The sequence below is a fragment of the Eptatretus burgeri genome, chromosome 13 (genome assembly GCF_056783735.1).
Source record: "Eptatretus burgeri isolate ZD-2024b chromosome 13, Ebu_testis_v1, whole genome shotgun sequence".
NCBI classification, from domain to species: Eukaryota; Metazoa; Chordata; class Myxini; order Myxiniformes; family Myxinidae; genus Eptatretus; species Eptatretus burgeri.
This window is the reverse complement of record NC_140973.1, coordinates 8539171-8559415: the sequence shown is the minus strand read 5'-3', so window position 1 is coordinate 8559415 and position 20245 is coordinate 8539171. Positions and strand designations below refer to the sequence as shown.

Below are 20245 nucleotides of genomic sequence, written 5' to 3'. Positions count from 1 at the left end.
AAGCCGGCAGTCGAGCGGAGTAGAGCTGGAGTCGAGCTGGAGTCTGGGTTCGAAGTCGAGTGCAGTTCGTTCGGAGTCGGGGTGGAGAGCGCCAGTTCCAGTTCGAGTCCAGTGCAGGGCTGTTGCTCGTCGGAGCGCAGCGGAGCTTGGAGTCCGGGAGAGGTTCGAGTCCAGTGCAGGGCTGTTGCTCGTCGGAGCACAGCGGAGCTTGGAGTCTGGGAGAGGTTCGAGTCCGGTGCAGGACTGTTGTTCGTCGGAGCGCAGCGGAGCTTGGAGTCCGGGAGAGGTTCGAGTCCAGTGCAGGGCTATTGGTCAGTGGAGGCAGCCGGCGAGAAGTCGCCAGACAGCGACATAGCGGTCCGAGGTGATCGAGCCCCGGGACGGTCCGAGCGACGCTGAGGAGTGGGCGGGCTCTTAAAAGAGCATCAACTCTAAAAGAGCAAGGCCTATTCGCTCCTCTGAGGCGTCGTCGGCTAGGCCCGATCAACAAGGCCGCACGGCGAGGCCCGGACCAACCGAGTCGCCATCACACCAGCTGCCGTGTTGACGGCGAGACATCGAGGGTCGTCCAGCGAGTCACCACGAGAGTGGCAGGTAACCTGGGTCCTGTTCTACCCTACCTACGGGTCCTGTTCTACCCTTTCCTTTCCTGGGGTTTTCTCTGCATGGAAGTTGTGGCGCCTTGTCCTTAAGTAGTGAACTGACTAAGTGATTGTGCAAATAATAAATAGAACGGCTGCAATTCTTGTTTGCTCGCATCTTGTCCCTACCCCCATTCATTGCCTTGACTGCATGCGTGCATGTGTTCTACATAAATGTACCCTTTGTTTGAATATTCACCTGCTCATTGCGTCCCTTCCTCCATTGAACAGCCATGATTGCGTTCAGAATATTAGCTGGTTTTTAACACCGATAAAGTAATCGGATCCGACGGGGCTTGGTGATATAAAACTGCTCGGCAAATCGCAAACAGAACGAGCTGCTTAAAAGCGGCTCGTTTTCATGCAGGCTCCGTTGAGGTGTAACTCCCCGGTATTTCTGTCTGCGCGAATAATTAGGTACATCGACAATTCGGCGATCAACCCTGTAGTACGTGGACAGAAAAGTTGGCTGATCTACAGTGTGGTTAAAAACACACCCGTAGCTGGATTTCGGCGTTGATCCGGAAGTTACGACTGGATTGCCACGGTCGGTGGGCACGTGCGGCCGCGAATTAGCTAAAAGCGGTCACCCGCACGCCGATGCGGCGAGAACCACAACAATATATATATATATATATATATATATATATATATATTGCATCATTTGTGAAAAATTATTCTGCTTATTGTGTCTATTGATTTTTAAGTGTACATTTTTTGCATAACCATCATCGAATTAAGTTATAAATTGGATAATCTCAGCTTTTGCATATTTTGTAGTAAGCATGGCGACTGAAGATCGAAAGGAGTTCCGAAAATACTGTTGCGATCCGTTCAGCTGCCATAAAACGAAACAACGAAAAGATCTTTGCAATGTGTCAAATGATATGCTGATGAAATTTTCTTCAAAAGTGAAAAAAGATGACAGACTTTGTACTTCGTGCAGAAAAAAAACTCTCTCAGTTGTCATATCACCAGAGCGTATTGAAGAATCATCTTTCGACCAGTTCGAAATTATCATCAGAAGGTACTATTGAAGGCATTGCAGAATTTATTTCGACAGATGAGGACGAGGAGGTTTTTCAGCGAGAAGAAGAAGTTGACCTATTAAACCAGTCATTATCGATGATAGGGGAAAGCCCATTCGACAAACGAAAGGCAGAAATGAACCCAGGGTACGTTTCTGAAAAGCGAAGTAAAGTGGAAGATTCTGTGTGAAAGAAATTAGAACTGATTGCTGGACCAAGCACTGCGGAGAAAATACAAAATACAGCGTCAAAATGTGATGAAAACTGCATGCCAGAGGTGATCAAAAGCCTGAAAGAAAAATACGCTGTTTCGAGCCGTTCAGAGCAAATACGTATACTGACAATATTTGATAGGAATATGAGCATCAGAGGGATGATGAGTGAATTCAGTTGCTCCCAAAGAATGGCTGTGCAAGCCAAAAATTTATAGAAAGAAAATGGTATGCTATCGTCTCCAAATCCCAAACAGGGTAAAATATTGCCTGACGAAGTGAAATCCACCATAACCGAATTTTACCGAAGTGATGAAGTCATATCAGCCGAATAATGCCGGGAAAAAAGGACTGTGTGGTGGTCAGGAATGAACATGGAAAAGACAAAATTCAAAAGCGCCTGGTACTAAACAATCTCAAGGAACTGTTTCAGAAATTCAAAGAGAAGAACCCTGGCTTGAAAGTTGGATTCGCGAAGTTCACCATGCTCCGTCCCTTGGAGTGTGTCCTGGCCGGTTCAGGCGGTACACACAGTGTATGTGTATGTACGATACATCAAAATGTGAAACTCATGATGTTTGGTTCCAAAATGCCACAGACAGACGAACTTCCTAGCTATCATCATGTGATGGCATGCATAGTTTGTAACCCACCACAACCGGCATGTTATTTCAGAACTTGTGAAAGTTGCCCATCAATTGAAGACTTCAAAACCGAGCTACTGAGTGCTTATGAACTAGAGAATATTGATGAAATTCAGTTTAAACGGTGGACATCCACCGACAGATCTGAACTGAGCTCCATGGTCCTGCCTTTGGAAGAATTCATTAATCAATTCTGTGAACGTGCGGTGAAATTAGTGAGACACGACTTCATTGCAAAGGCCCAATCTCAGTTTCTGAAAAATAAGAAAGACGAAATCGGTGAAGGAGAATTTGTCATTATTGGAGACTTCTCAGAGAACTATTCGTTTGTAGTACAGGATGCAGTCCAACCTAGGATTCCATTGGAACTGCTCTCAAGCGACAATTCACCCCTGGGTTTACTATTTCAAATCGGACGATGGCAAATTAAACCACGATTCGTTCACGTTATATCAGAATGCTCATTGAACACTTGAAATCTAGCTTTGGAAATGTAAAGAAACTTTACTATTTCTCAGATTGTTGTGCTGGCCAATATAAGAATTGCAAAGCCTTAATAAACCTATGTCGTCACAAATCAGAGTATGGTATTGATGCAGAATGGCATTTTTTGCCACAAGTCATGGCAAGGGCCCTTCAGATGGCGTGGGAGGTAGTCAAAAGAGAATAAACACGTGAGAGCCTGCGTCGACCTTACGACAGTCAAATTATTTCTCCAAAAGATATTTTCGCCTTTGCTGAAGATGGTTTGAATGAAATGAAGTTCGGTTACGGGATCCAAGAGGCGTATGACGAGGAAGAACGAAATCTGGAAGAAAGGTTAAAAACGGCCAAAACCATAGCTGGAACTCAAAAACGTCATGCTTTCATCCCTATTTCTGAAACTGCTCTTCAAGTACGCAAATTCAGCCTTAGCAAGGAACCCCGTATCGAGTCAGCTATTTCAAAATCTACACCAACTTTTAATGGGAAACTCTCAGGTTATGTCACAGTGCACTATGATGGAAAATGGTGGCTTGCCTGCATCATGGAAGCCTTTCAGGACACTCATGAAGTGAAAGTGAATTTTCTTCATCCAAACGGGCCAGCAAATAGTTTCTTTTTTTCCTGACATTGAAGATCACTGCATTTTAGACATTTCTGATATACTTCTTTCCGTAGAACCTACACAATCAGTAAAAAAGAAACACAGCTGTCAAACTAGAGGCGGAGCACTCGGTGGAGTGCAAAACCTCTGCCGTCAATACTGTTGGGTCACTTAAGTGAACCTGATATCCTATTCATTGTAGGTCAAAACGGATCAGACTCTACTGAACCACGATTGAACAAACTAAACTAGATTGATGCGCATGTAGAAATGCCAAAAATATAAAATCGAAATTTTTTTGAAAAAAAAGTTGCAAAAATTCTATTTTTTGTTTTCTCCAACAAATTTTTTTTTTTGGGGGGGGGGGGGGGTTGGAAATCACTTAAAACATGTAGAAATGCAAAAACAAAAATTCAAATATTTTTTCAAAATGGCCGCCATAGCGGCCATAATGGACTTTGGACCAAGTCCAAAATCTAATGGCATGATCCTTGGACCAGACCTAACCCCCCCACCAAGTTTCGTCGAAATCCGTCGAGGAGTTTTTCCGTAATACTGTTAACAAACAAACAAACAAACAGAAAGGGGTGAAAACAGTAACCTCCGATCTTCGACGGCGGAGGTTAATTAAACATTGGTTGGCAAAAAATCTTGACTAAAATATGCTAGGAAAAACTCTTGCTCATACTAGTATTGCTTCCAGTTCCTGCGTGTGCATGTGGAAAATTTATGTACAATATACTGATATAGTGTATTGGAAATCTTGTGTTCAAATATTGTGCTATGTATTGTGGCGTATTGTGTGTCCAGCACCCGAGTCCCCGAACCCCGAACCGTGACCGAGTCCCCGAACCGAGTCCCCGAACAATAAAACCATCATCACACTTGAACCCATTGAGATCCCATTTTCATTTATGCTGAGGTGTTGGAGTATATGAAGGGGTATTCTCACACGAAAAAAATCGGGACCATAGGTTTGGCTGGGGAGCAGGAGCCCAAGGTCAAAGGGCGCCCCAAACTATAACTTTTTGAATTACTGTTTCGGAGTGATTTTACTTAACGCGATTCGAAAGATCTCGCTTTTACGAGCATTTTGATACCAAGATCAGCCAAATCGGACCACGACAACCTGTGATATGGCCTCTGGATGATTGTGGGGCAGCCGAGGGTGCCTAAAATGGGCCCCGATGGGCCCACAGGTCTAAAAGTTGGTATTTTGAGTTTTTTTCACCCAAGTGAATAAATGACCAACATATGGGGAGGAAATGAGGTATTAGTGTCAGGAGCGTGTGTACATTAGACATGGAATGTCCCCCTGGAGGCACGCACACTCGTCTCTAAGCTGCCTGGCCTGAGTTTAAATCAAGACCCAGCTATAAACTGTCATTTCTGTGTTTCACCTGCAGGGTGATTTTTCAATGCGTGTTCCCGTCCCTTGGATGGACGTTAAACAGGTCGGTCAGCATTAGTTCCTGGACGTTAAAGATCCTACGGTGTCCTTCGCAAAGAGTAGGCAAGCTATCACTGGCACACTGAACAAATTACAAATTCCTGCCAGAACGAGTCGAGTGTCAGGCCTAGCCAGCCAGTTCGTGAAAGACTTGTGCCAAAAAAAAAAAAAAAAAAAAAAAAAAAAAACTTCCCTCAGCCAAGCCCACAAGAACGTAGGAACAATTGTTGCCATTAAAAGGATAACAAGATTTATTTACCTACTTCTACGATGCTCTGATGAGTTTTTCTTCATGAAGATAAAAAAAATCAAGTGGTGTCGTGGCTGCTATGTCAGTGTGCTTCCTACAGTAAACGTTCAGTGGAAAGGTTTTAAAAGCAAGTTGATGCATTACAACCAAACAATTTCTTCTCATAAAATAATTGTTTTTCAGAACATGTATATATATATATATATATATATATATATATATATATATATATATATATATATATATATATATATATATATACATACATATACATATACACATATACACATATATATATATATATATATATATATATATATATATATATATATATACATACATACATACATACATACACAGGATAGCACGAAAGTTACTTTACCCCTGATAAATTTCTCGCACTTCCCTCCGTCCCTTCCCCTCTGCCCTCGCCCCCTCGCCCGCTATGGTATGCGGAAACACTGACGAAGAAGAATGATGGAGCATATACAGATACAATGACAAATTAATTATTGTAAGTACTGTACAATAAAACCTGTATATTGAAAGAGTTCAAGAACAATGCTTCACTGGGAAGAGGTAAAGTGAATTTCAGGCCACCCTGTATATATGCAATGTTGCATTAAGATATCCCATAATGCACTGAATTTTAAATATGGCAACACCCAGTAATGAAGGCCACTGAAAAAACACAAACAAAAATATAACATTGTTCAGTTGAAAAGAAAGTCGAACACAGATGTGTGAAAGAGGAAAAATGAGACGTATCCACGGACGTGCCGCAAAGATGGAAAACTCGGGCGTCATGTTGTGTGTGTGCGGAAATTGACAACTTTTCACGTTTCATGTCTGAGCTATTGGGAATTCCAAATGAATGGCGTTCGTACCAAATGTCTTACGATAGATCAAACCGGAGTGCATGTTGAAAATCTCAGAGAAAGAAACTTTTGGAACCCATATGGTCGAAAGCTCACATCACCTAAATTGTGTCCTAAACCCATCACTATCTCTACCCACTTTACCCAGTTGCACCCAACTGTTCCTGGACTCTGTATCCTTTTCTCCTGACAAGGTGGAGAGCTTGCTTTCAAACCTCGAGTCAGATTCTGCAACCGGTCCAGACGGCATCAGCCCACGTGTCCTCAAAGCCTGCTCTTCTGCTCTTGCTCACCCTCTCTCTGTTCTATTCACCCTCTCAATTGCCCATGGTCATCTGCCATCTGCTTGGAAATCTGCTAACATCACTGCCCTGCATAAAAAAGGTGCAAAAACAGATCCCTGTAACTACAGACCAATCAGCCTTCTCCCAATCATCAGCAAGGTGATGGAATCCATCATCGCTTCAGACATGAAATCCTTCCTCTTCTCCAATGGCTTGATTTCCAATCATCAATTTGGTTTCAGACCAGGTCACTCTACCCTGGATATGCTGCTTCTGCTCTCCCATCAATGGATGGAGGTCCTCAATGCCAGACAGGAAATCCGAGCCGTATCTCTGGACATATCACGTGCTTTTGACACAGTCTGGCACCCTGCCCTACTCACCAAACTCTCTTCCCATGGTATTCAAGGCCATCTCCACTCATGGCTCGCAGACTTCCTCTCCTGTCGCAGTCAACGTGTGGCCCTAAATGGAGTTCTTTCATCCCCTCTTCCTGTGCAGGCTGGAGTTCCTCAAGGTAGCGTTCTGGGCCCTGTTCTTTTTCTGGTTTTCATCAATGATCTCTCAGACTCTCTGGAAAATCCTCTATTTCTCTTTGCCGACGACTCCACCCTCTGCCGTACGATCTGTCATCCCTCAGACCGGCAAGCAGCAGCTTCTTCGCTCACTGCAGATCTGGATAAAATCACAAACTGGTCCAACACGTGGAACATGTCTTTCAATCCAGACAAATCTCACACTCTCACTATGTCTCTTCGAAAGGACCGTTTACAAAACCCCCCCATCCACTTTCTCAACAATCCTCTGGAAGAAGTGTTTTCCTTCAAGCTTCTAGGTCTCACTATCTGCCATGACCTTTCCTGGGAAAGTCACATTTCCAACCTCGCCTCAAAAGCCAGTCGCCGACTGGGAATCCTCCGTCGTGCTAAGTCCTTCCTCGGCCCTCTTGAGCTCCTGACCACTTACAAAGCTTTTGTCCGTAGCCTGATGGAGTACTGCTCTCCCCTCTGGGCTGGTGCTCCTGCCTCCCACCTTTCTCGGCTTCACGCTGTCGAAACCAGGGCATTTAAGATCATCGGCATCTCCCGCAATGAAGCTGAGTCTTTGGGCCTCTCACTCAATCACCGCAGGTTGGTCGGTGGTCTTTCTGTCTTCTACCGACTCCTCTCCAGCCTTGCCCCCCCTGCTCTCTCTGCGATTTGTCCCCACCACATTTCCACAGGGCGCTCAAGGTCCGCCAACAACCCCCTTCTGGTAAAACTACCAAAATCACGAATCACTGCTCATCTTCACTCTTTCATTCCTCTTTTTCCCGCCTTTGGAATAAACTTCCTCACTCTATTCTTTCCCATTCTTCCCTGCAGGCTTTCAAAACAGCTGTTCACCACCACCTCTTATCTTCCCCCATCCAAATCCTCGATCTTTTCTACCCCCGATAATCCACCCAAGCCTACTTCCTTCATTTCTCCTGCTTTCCTTCCTGAAAGTCCCTGAAATGTCCATCTTCTCTTCGCCATGTTCCCTGTCCCATCCCCATCCCTCTCCCTTCCACAGTTCACCTAATGTGTCTGTTCCCCACTGTTTTGTCCCTTCCACTCCCGCCCCTCTTGCCTCATGCCTCCTTGCTGTGAGTTGTGTGTTAGCTCTCATACGAGCCTCGACCAAGGTATACAAAAAAAAAAAAAAATAAATAAATAAATAAATCACTGTGCAACATGTTCCTGAAAAAGTAAACTGTTAAAAAAAAAAAAAAGACATTTTTGGGGACTGCAATGGTTCGTGTCATGTTAAAACTCGATGCAACGGTATATCTGGCGATGACGTCACAGACCGACCCTTTTGCAGGGCTCCAGTCAGTACCCAGGGCCGGATTTAGGGCAGGGCCCACAGGGCCACGGCCCGGGGCCCCGCGCAAACGCAAAGATTACAAGAAATTCTGCTATTTCCCCCCTTTTGTTTGTTTGTGAAAAAAAATCTAGTTCGTTTGTGTAAATGGTCAGTGAATCACGAAACAAATACTCAATATCCCTGTTAATTTGGCATCTGTTTGGTTATGTTTATCATTTATTTTAAATCTTTGAACTTACTTTTTTTTTTCCTTTCCACTGATCATAAGAGCACAATCTTAAGGCCTACCACAGAAATAGGTCACACGAAAAAAGTGAGGGTTTTCCCAATCCCAGCAAGCTATGGCCGTCTCGATTTCATTTTTGCAAAATTACACGCCCGCCCTGAATCTATGTTTGCTATGTACTGCGCAGGCGTACTGCTGGGGTGGTTATACTATAATTGTGTAATTCAAGTTTACACACCGGATAATATTTTATTATATTTATAAGGTGTGTCTCGGTGGCAGAGTGGTGAGGTTGCTGGCTGGTCACCTCTATGTGGATTCAGCGGAGTGGGTTCGAATCCTACCGGTGGCATATGTAAATCACGTGTCATGGCCGAGACACGGTGGTTTCCTCTGGGTTCTCCGGTTTCCTCCACCAGAGAGACACACCTCGCAATAATAATCTGAGCCGTGGAGAGATACTCGACAAGCCCTAGGCTTCTTATCAATCCACGTTAATATATCTCGATTATTATTGTTATTATTATTAGAAAGGTGTGTTAGGTGTCAACTGCTGAAATATTGCTTTCTATTGTAGGAACTGCCTTTGTGTGGACCTGGTTGAGCCATGGTGGAACGTGAACGTGATCGAGGAAGAAAATACCAGTCTGGTGCGCCAAGCGGAAGGAAAGCATAGCAGCCGAAAGCGAACGGAACAAGCTACTCAAAATTACAACAGCCACAGTCGGGTTATACAATGAACAGGATAACAACGCGAAGGGAAACATAGCTACGACTACGTCAGCATTATCTGCTGTTGGCCCTGCTCCTTGTTTCAGTGCTGCTGATGCTAGCGGTGATAAAAACTCAAACGATTCTGCTTCAGAATGTGGTTCAGAAGTCGACAGCGAAACGGCTGAAGATTATGAAAAAGACATTGGCCTTTGGCCAGACCAGCTACCAGAGAAGTTCCGAAACTACTGGGTCCAGAAGGGTAGTGCACAATGTCGTAATGTAGACAGTGACTACAAGAACTCCGCTGTCCGTGATGGAAATAAAACTCGTCATTGTACAAAAAAATTTGTTCAGTAGAAAACACGTTATCTGGAGAAGAAATCGATCTCAGTTGGCTGTGCTATCCTGAAGAGACCGGCCGTCTGTCCTGTTTTATTTGCCGTCTGATGTCACCCATGTCAGACACTAAAAGTCGGTTTACATCCCGGTTCCAAGATTGGACACACGCTAGGGAGTCGACAGAAGGACACAGTAATTCAGATCAGCATAAACAGGCAATGTCGAGCCTGGCCAGCAGAAAATCATTGCAAGGCCGCGTTAACGCTGGACGAGTTCGTCAGTACGAGTCAGAACAGCACTACTGGCACGAAGTGCTACGACGGTGTGTGGATGTCCTCATGTTTCTATGTGAACATGGTCTGCCCATCTGAGGTGACGAGATGATCGGTTCGGTACATAACGGAAATTACCTGGGAGGGATGGAGCTTCTGAGCAAGTACAACACTTTCCTTGCGGCACATATCCATAAACATGCCAACAAAGGGAGCAGTAACGTAAACTACCTCTCATCGACAGTATGTAACGAACTAATCAATGTGTTGGGTAGAAAAGTTCTGAGTGCCATTGTAGCGGAAGTTCGGAGGGCCAAATATTACTCCATATCAGTGGACTCCACTCCGGACGTGTCGCACACTGACCAGCTATGTCTAACCATCCGCTACGTGTTGCCAGAGGGGCCAGTAGAGCGTTTGACATTCGTGCCCTTATTGAATCATACCGGAAAGGCGATCGCAGACGTAGTTCTTGATTTTCTCCAAATGAACAAAATTCTGATCTCTGACTGTCGCGGTCAATCGTACGACAACGCCAGCAACATGTCTGGAAAATACCGCGGCATCCAGGCGCACCTAAAAAGTCATTGCGAATTCGCAGAGTTTGTTCCTTGCATGGCTCATTCTCTCAACCTCATCGGGACGTGTGCTGCTGAGTGCTGCACGGATGCTGTGACTCTGTTTGGTATTATTCAACGGCTGTATGTTTATCTCGTGAAGTCAACCTATCATTGGCGCAAACATCGCGATGCACTGAAACACATGCCAGTCGTCAAGTGCTTGTCAGATACACGGTGGTCGGCCCGTGCAGATGCTGTAGAAGCACTGGCCAATGGATTACAGCAAAATATCACGGTACTTGACGATCTTGCAATGGATGAACATCTAAACGCAGAAGCCAAAAATGAGGCATCTGCTATTCTGAAGGAATTGGAAAAACTTGAGACGGTGATTCTGCTAGTAACATGGCAGGAAATTCTAAAGAGGTTCAACGCGACAAGTCAGCAGTTACAGAAGCCGGGGCTCGATTTGAACACGGCAGTGAAACTACTCGAATCACTGAGAGAGTTCGTACAGGACCTACGGGAACGGTTCGACGACTTTGAACATATTGCTATTGATAAATGTGGTCACAGCAAGTACGAAGACGATCGGCGACGTGTTCGAAGGAGGAAGCGACATCATGATGAAGTAGACAGCGCCGATGACACCCAGTTATCACCCAGAGAGAGATTCAGGACCACATCCTACATACCCATCATTGATCAGCTAACAACGTCACTAGGAGATCACCTCAAGGCCTATGGAACACTCCATCAACGTTTCCCATTCTTTTCAGAAATAACGACCATGCAGACGGATAAGCTCCGCGACTCCGCTGCAGACCTGGTCAAGAGTTACCCGAACGACCTGGAACCTTCTCTGGTTTCGGAAATTGTACATTTCCAGGTATTTCTCAAGACGATGCAGACAGAAGACTCGGAAAAATTGTCTGAAACTACTATGTTTTCCACAATCCACAACTACGATATGGTGGCAGCGTTCGCCAACGTGGAGATAGCTTTGCGGGCATACCTGTCAATGTTTGTCACGAACTGTATGGGAGAACGATCATTCTCAAAATTGAAAAGGATCAACAACTATCTGCGTAATACGATCGGCCAAGATCATTTGGCATCGCTGGCCATACTGAGTGCTGAACACGAACTATTCAGGAGAGTAAGCACACGCGAAACAATCGAGGACTTTGCGCGAATCAAAGCCAGGAAGAAGCTAAAAGATTCTGTAGGTTTTTAACATCTCGCAAATATATTGGAGCAATTACCCCCAAAGTGTGCAATAATGCAATAATATCTGCAAAAACGACAAAAAACTTTTTACATTGAGATTTGAGATGATACCATCACGTTTTGGTTTTGCCATTATTTTCTCTGTTCTGTTGTTTTCATCCATTGTGGTGTTTCTTGTATATAAACTTTTGTTACTAGTAGTTTCTGAAATACATGTTTTTACACATAAACCGTGGTTTTTTCTTTTGCCCAGCCTAGGTTGGTGCATTTATATAAGAATACTTTTATAAGCATATATGAAGTAAAAATGGCTGCGGCCCTGAGAGGGCCCTGCGTACTTCTAGGGCCCAGGACCCGCAACACATAAATCCGGCTCTGTCGGTACCTAACTATTTGCAAATACACCACTTCATGTGTGTATGCACGTCACAACAGGCAGTTTGAATCGGTTTCATATCAAGAGTTTCAGGCAGTCTGAAACATACTGTATGCATTGTTGTACGGTGGTTTCTTTTGAACGCTTTTTGACATCGGCACACTGATTTTAGCACATTCGTTTGCGATTTCATTCTTTAGATGTTCAGAGGTACGTGGTCCGTGGTATAAACCACTGATTGCAGGTGGACTCCAAAAAAAAAAATAAAAAAAAATAAAAAAAATAAAAAAAAAGAGCGCAAGTGAGCACAATATACACCCCAACAAGAAGGTATATACATAATTGTGCAACTACATGGAAAACAGCATCCTGGTTGCCATGGCAACCACTTTAGATAGCGAACGTATGACGTGACACACTGTCTCCACAGTCTGTACCGATGTACCAAATATGAAACGTGAAAGTTGAAAACTTTGGGAGTTAGAGTGCGGACAGGAACGGACGGACGGACGACCGGTATCACGTAATACGCAGGGGTGCAAATTAACATTTTTATCCACCGGCCAGCAGGGTCGGTGACTAGAAAAAGTTACCGGCCCAGCAGAATTTCTACCGGCCCGATAAAATAGACAAAAGTCACATATTTGATATCAAACACTTTTAATATACTCACATGAGTGAGTTGGATGAGTGAGGTTGGTTGGATGAGTGAGGTTGGTTGGATGAGTGAGGTTGGTTGGATGAGTGAGGTTGGTTGGATGAGTGAGGTTGGTTGGATGAGTGAGGTTGGTTGGATGAGTGAGGTTGGTTGGATGAGTGAGTTGGTTGGATGAGTGAGGTTGGTTGGATGAGTGAGGTTGGTTGGATGAGTGAGGTTAGTTGGATGAGTGAGTTTCATGTAGGAGATTTGGTGAATGAGTGAGTTTGATGGAGGAGGTTGGGCAGATGAATGTTAAATTTGATGGTTGAGGTTGGTTGGATGAGTGAGTTTAATGGAGGAGGTCTGCAGAATGAGTGAGTTTGGTGGAGGAAGTTGGGTGGATGAGTGAGTTGGATGGATGGATGAGTGAGTTTCATGAGTAGGATGAGGGTGGGGGGATGCAGGGAGGAGGAGGTTGTGGGTGATGGGGGGGGGGACCTTTTTTGTGTGGGTGATGGGGGGGGTCAGGGGGGTTGTGAGTAGTGCTGAGGGGGGGGCATTTTTGTGGGCGATGGGGTGGTTGTGGCTGATGGACGATGGGAGGGGGGAGTTGTGGGTGATGGACAATGGTGTGGGTGGTACCCGTCCACTCAACATCACATATAAACTCACTCATCCACCTAATCTCACCCGTCAAACTCACTCATTCACCCAACCTCACCACTCAAACTCTCATTCATCTAATTCACTCATTAACCCAAAAGCCTCATCAAACTCACTCATTCACCTAACCTCACCCATGAAACTCACTCATTCACCCATATTCACTCATTTAACCAACCTGGGCATGAGAAAATGCGTCCAAACCGCGCCAAACCGTCAAATCTCGCGGAATCACGCGTGACTTGGAACGAGATGAAAACAGACAAAATTGCCGCCGCAGAATTACCGGTGATTTCTACGGAATTCTGCGGACAAAAACAGTAGTTCTTGTTGAGAAAACTAGGAGTGAAGCTAGTACAAAATAACAGGAATCACCGGTGATTCGGCAGCCGGGCAGGTAAGGCAGTATTGTGTACCCGCCCAGCACAAAAGATAGGCGCCATTGGCGACCGTCAATTTGCACCCCTGATACGCCCATATATATATATATATATATATATATATATATATATATATATATATATATATATATATATATATATATATATATATATATATATATATGGAATATAACAAGAAGGTATATACAGAATTGTGCTACTTCATGGAAAACAGCAACCATTTTAGATGACGAACGTATGTCAGGACACACCGTCTCCACAGTCTGTACCTCTGTACCAAATACGAAACGTGAAAGTTGAAAACTTTGGGAGTTAGAGTGCGGACAGGAACGGACGGACGGATGAACAGACGGACGGTATCACATAATACGCTCCGATATATAGATTGGGCGTATAACAAGAAGGTATATACAGAATTGTACTACTACATGAAAAACAGCAACCACTTTAGATGACGAACGTATGTCGCGACACACCGTCTCCACAGTCTGTACCTATGTACCAAATATGAAACGTGAAAGTTGAAAACTTTGGGAGTTCGAGTGCGGACAGGAATGGACGGACAGACAGACAGACAGAGAGACAGAGACAGACGGACGCCCGGTATCACATAATATGCCCCGATATGTATATATCCCTGTGTCGTAAGAGGCGACCAGGGTTGTGTCAGGAAGGGCATCCGGCGTAAAACATGTGCCAAATCACTTTGCGGATCAAACGGATGATCCGCTGTGGCGACCCCTAACGGGAGCAGCCGAAAGAAGAAGAAGATGTGTGTATGTATATATATATATATATCGGGCGTATAAAAAGTCGTGGCCTGAAATCTGGATTACGTGGGGGCCATTTTATCGGTCTACGACGTCCCATTCACCTCAAAAGTATCGTCTCGAAAACTTTTTTTACAAATACTTCCCACGATTCCAGACTTTTGAAACACCCTGTACTATATTTACTGTAACATCTTGCAGAATTGGTCGATTTATTTGTTATTGAAGGTTTAAAGGCTCGCAATTTTAGCAATTGTTAAATAAAATTGTCAAATAAATATCCATACGATTCCAGACTTTTGAAATACTCCACAATAAATTGCTGCTTGCTCTCAGATCAATCAGAATTAATCAACTATTAGGAACCATTATATTCATTTATTCAGATGATACAGTTGCCAGAAGAAAAGAAAAAAAAAGGCACAATCAGGAGAAGATCTGTTCAGGCAAAGTATGAAAAAGACAAGGGGTGAGTGAAGAGAAATAAATATCATGCGATGGAGAGGAATGAATACAGAAGGAACCAGTAGAACATACTGGGCCCAATTTTTTTTGAAATATCATGCCATATATAGTTTTTGGCCCCATCTCTCAAAGGTGAAGAATCACTTCTCTTATCCAGATCCAGATCTTCACCAAAATGGAATCACTTCTTCCTCGTCACACATCCAACCTGTCCACAAAGTTTCATCCATCCACAACTTTTTGAGACCATTCAATAAGGTTTTTAGCCCCATCTCTCAATGGTGAAGAATCATTTAAAAATAATAATAAATAATTATAGTCTCTAGATCTGGATTCGGATCTTCACCGAAATCTAATCAATTCTTCATCATGGCATTCCAAACCTGTCCACCTAGTTGTGTTGGAATCCATCCATAAATTTTTCGATGTCATGCTATATATCATTTTTGGCCCAATCTCTCAATGGTGAAGAATGACTTAAAAAATTCTAATACCTAGATCCGGATTCAGATCTTCACCAAAAATAAAGTGTTGCTGTCCTTGGCCGGTGAACCACACACACACACACACGCACGCACGCACGCACGCACAAAAATTAAGAACAGTTGCTTGAAAACGTAGCCACAATCATGTGACAAACAGACAAATGTGACAGACCAACATACTTGGCAAAAAAATTTTTTTGCAAAGTAACAAACAAGCAAACAATCAGAGAGGGTCGAAAACATAACCTCCTTCCACCTTTGGCGGCGGAGGAAATGAATGTGACAGAATAAAAGAGGATTTAAACAAGCTCAAATGAGCTAAGATCCTCGTCCTCTTAATGATGACGTCATAAAAACGAATATGACGTCATTGTGATGTATCAGGTTTACGATAAATTATCTGTTCTCATGCCTGGCTTGATTCCCGCAAACAAAATTCAAAAAGCTTGCCTAGTTTCAGAGATGGTCATAGTTCACGAACTGGTCATCATTTGTGTTACAGGGTCAAAATATTCAATTTTTCAGTTTTCTCTGTGTTTATAGACATCACCAAGCTACATGCACTTGTGTGAAAAAAATTAGCAAAAACCACTAATTAACAGTGAATATGGTATTTTTAATTATGAACTTTAATGGATCATGCATTACAAGGAAAACACATTTTCGCGTTTATCTCGAATTCACCCTTTCTGAGTAAACTGGATGTGGATCAGTTATCCTTTGGCCGTTTTGGACAATTCAAGTGCCAAATTAATCCTGAGAATCTGCTAGATACATAACTATGCAAAGATATTTACTAGATCTCTTTTAGGAGTTTGTACATATTGGTCAGGGTTTGCTGAATAATAACGAGTTGAATAATCAATTTTGCATCATGCAACAGCAAGTCCCAAGTGTTACTCACCTAAAAAAAAATAACAAAATAGATTAGATTAAAGCTTATTGATTGAAATAAATTCAGTTTATTCCAAATTTGACTCACCACATCCGCCGCATCCACCACATCCGCCTGTTTACTCCACACCTGACTTGTATCACTTATTTGCCTGTTACACAAAAACTATTGCATAGTTTTTATTTTTATTTTTTCCACATTAAACTAGACAAAATTACCTTTCTTTTCATATTAAGATATCCAGATATCTGTGGTTTTTTTCTGTTCTGTAGTCAAAGTGGAAAGTGGATGTTTTGAAAAACATGTAACAACTCTGCCTTTTTAGGGTGACCAGTTCATCAACTACGACCAGATAATGGTGTATATAGGCGATTTCCATCAGCGGCGATATTATGACGTCAACTTTTTTTCTCGGAAGAATTTCCAAAATCGGAGATGGTTACTGCCTGCGCGTGGGCTTTCTGCGTATACATGGCAAGTTTCACGAAGATCCGATGAAAACTCTGGGTTGTGAAACAAAAAATGTCAAAAAAGTAGGAATGACATCATAAAAATTGATATGACATCATAGTGATGCATCATATGTGTGGTAATTCATCTCTGCTAATGCCCTGTTCGATTCCCTCAAACAGAATTCAATAAGTTTCCTAGTTTCGGAGATAATTTTTTAAGCGATTTCCATTAGCGGAGATATTTTGACGTCATAACTTTTTTTCTATGAGGAATTTTCAAAATCGGAGATGGTTACTGTCAGCGCGGGGTATTTTTACATATATACGCCAAGTTTCAGGACGTTTCGATGAAAAGTGTAGGCTGTGAAACAAAAAAAGTCCACAAGAAGAAGATGAAGAACAACAACGTGAGTAAGACTTAGAGATCCTCCACGAGGATCTAAAAATGGAAAAAAAAGACAGAGAGAGATGGCAAAGAGTACCAGCAATGCAATCTTCTTGGTTTTCGATCAAAGATGAAAAAGAAGTTTACCGTCACATAAAGATAAAGGGGAGAGGTTGATAAGAAGAATTATGAAGACTTCAGACAATGTCAAATAATAATGTGTGTTTACATCCACCATGCCTAAAAGGTTAAACATGTTCCGATTTCACGTCCTTGGGTAACTAACAACATCCTACCAATCGGAACCACCACGTACCCACAGATAACTAATCAACATCAATAAACTCGAAGAGTGAAGAATCGCACCAGCCAGAATTTCCCTCCTCAAGTTGATACCACTTCTTTCAACAAGATGATTCAGCCTGGTGTTGGCTTAGTGGTTAGGGGTGGTGGCTTGGGATCCAAGACAAGCCTGGTGTTGGCTTAGTGGTTAGGGGTGGTGGCTTGGGATCCAAGACAAGCCTGGTGTTGACTCAGTGGTTAAGGGTGGCGGCTTGGGATCCAACACAAGCCTGGTGTTGGCTTAGTGGTTAGGGGTGGTGGCTTGGGACCCAAGACAAGCCTGGTGTTGGCTTAGTGGTTAGGGGTGGCAGCTTGGGATCCAAGACAAGCCTGGTGTTGACTTAGTGGTTAAGGGTGGTGGCTTGGGATCCAAGACAAGCCTGATGTTGACTTAGTGGTTAGGGGTGGCAGCTTGGGATCCAAGACAAGCCTGGTGTTGACTTAGTGGTTAAGGGTGGTGGCTTGGGATCCAAGACAAGCCTGGTGTTGACTTAGTGGTTAAGGGTGGTGGCTTGGGACCCAAGACAAGCCTGGTGTTGACTTAGTGGTTAAGGGTGGCAGCTTGGGATCCAAGACAAGCCTGGTGTTGACTTAGTGGTTAAGGGTGGTGGCTTGGGATCCAAGACAAGCCTGGTGTTGACTTAGTGGTTAGGGGTGGCAGCTTGGGATCCAAGACAAGCCTGGTGTTGACTTAGTGGTTAGGGGTGGCAGCTTGGGATCCAAGACAAGCCTGGTGTTGACTTAGTGGTTAAGGGTGGCAGCTTGGGATCCAAGACAAGCCTGGTGTTGACTTAGTGGTTAAGGGTGGTGGCTTGGGATCCAAGACAAGCCTGGTGTTGACTTAGTGGTTAGGGGTGGCAGCTTGGGATCCAAGACAAGCCTGGTGTTGACTTAGTGGTTAGGGGTGGCAGCTTGGGATCCAAGACAAGCCTGGTGTTGGCTTAGTGGTTAGGGGTGGTGGCTTGGGATCCAAGACAAGCCTGGTGTTGACTCAGTGGTTAAGAGTGGCGGCTTGGGATCCAAGACAAGCCTGGTGTTGACTTAGTGGTTAAGGGTGGCAGCTTGGGATCCAAGACAAGCCTGGTGTTGGCTTAGTGGTTAGGGGTGGTGGCTTGGGATCCAAGACAAGCCTGGTGTTGACTCAGTGGTTAAGAGTGGCGGCTTGGGATCCAAGACAAGCCTGGTGTTGACTTAGTGGTTAAGGGTGGCAGCTTGGGATCCAAGACAAGCCTGGTGTTGGCTTAGTGGTTAGGGGTGGTGGCTTGGGATCCAAGACAAGCCTGGTGTTGACTTAGTGGTTAAGGGTGGTGGCTTGGGATCCTAGGGTCCTGAGTTCAAGCCCCGTTGGCCGCTGAATTAATATACACCAGGAGGTTGACTCAGCCTATCATCCTTCCAAGGTCGGCAAAATGAGCACCAGTGTACTGGTAAGGGGGACACTGCATCAGCGGCATAGCCGCGTCCCAACCAATGATGCAACCAGCAGCCACAGGCTACGAAAGAAAGAGAGAAAGAGAGAAAGAGAGAAAGAGAGAAAGAGAGAAAGAGAGAAAGAGAGAAAGAGAGAAAGAGAGAAAGAGAGAAAGAGAGAAAGAGAGAAAGAGAGAAAGAGAGAAAGAGAGAAAGAGAGAATGATGAGATTGGACGGGAAAAAAAATTTTTTTCACAAATTTGTTTCAACTTTGGCTCTCATCACTGGACACGCACCAATTTCCACGCATCACACAGGTACGTTTCAACAGGTAATGAAGTGGATTCCATAACATTTTGACGAACAGTCCTTTCGAAAGTCAGTGGTACCGCGAGTTAAGGACACGGGTTGATGAATCTTGAATGACGGATTCCACGCCCCTCTGACGTCACAACCAATACATGTGTGCCAGCGAGTCACAGACGACACGGGAAAGAGGAAGTTTTTCAACGAGGGAGGAAGGAAATAAATAAATCAAACAAAAAAAAGGTTTGTTTCGGCGCAAACCAAGAGGGAGAAGCGTTCAAACCGTCATCACGGGTGCCGGGTGGACTCCGCCGACCGAAGGCTTCTTTTTGGGTCCAGGAGGTAATAATTACTCACGAGGTCCCAAGGAACGAGGGTTCGAGGCTCGTACAGGCGGCTCCGTGATGGTCCGAGGAAATGAACCACCAAACAAAGGAACTTATCGTAACAATCACCTCAAAGGAAACTACTAAAGAACTCGGGGAAAGGACATTAAATCCCTTCATCACCATAACAACCGTCATTGGGTGCGAGTGTAACGAGGAAAGGAAGTGCGACGTGCTGTAATTCTAACACCACATATTATTGCGCAGCTTTTTTGGGGGACCTCAACAACATTTATACCCTAACTTACGAGCAAGATGAAAAACCGGAGCTGGCAGAGCTGTAGTATCAAGTCCATGATACGAGACACCGGTCCGACAGCTCCGCCTGCTCAGCTGGAGATCGACTTCCGGGTCACGGAGGAGCCCGAACACGGGAACATCCGGCGAACATTGTTTTTTTTAGTATTAAACCAAGAAGGCAGTTCTCTTCACAACGAAAATATATACATCTGTGCACAATTCACGGTTGTCGTTTAATGTTTGCTCCACAATGGCGATATACGGTGCGAGCGTAAAAGTGACGCGTGCAACGACGCGGACCAATACACCGCTTAAAACGTCGAAATGAAAGTCTGAGAGACTTTTTTTATTCTGAATTGATTCCA

At 44.1% G+C, this 20245-nt stretch overlaps 1 protein-coding gene across 1 annotated transcript in view; it reads right to left on the bottom strand.

Moving 5' to 3' along the window:
- Positions 1-20016, bottom strand: part of ERP44 (endoplasmic reticulum protein 44) — a 115552-nt gene extending 95536 nt beyond the window's left edge. Inside the window, exon 1 of the mRNA XM_085851007.1 lies at positions 19889-20016. Coding sequence (XP_085707133.1) covers positions 19889-19936 — 48 coding nt within the window. The 5' untranslated portion in view covers positions 19937-20016. The remainder of the gene's footprint in view (positions 1-19888) is intronic.
- Positions 20017-20245: the final 229 nt, after the last annotated feature.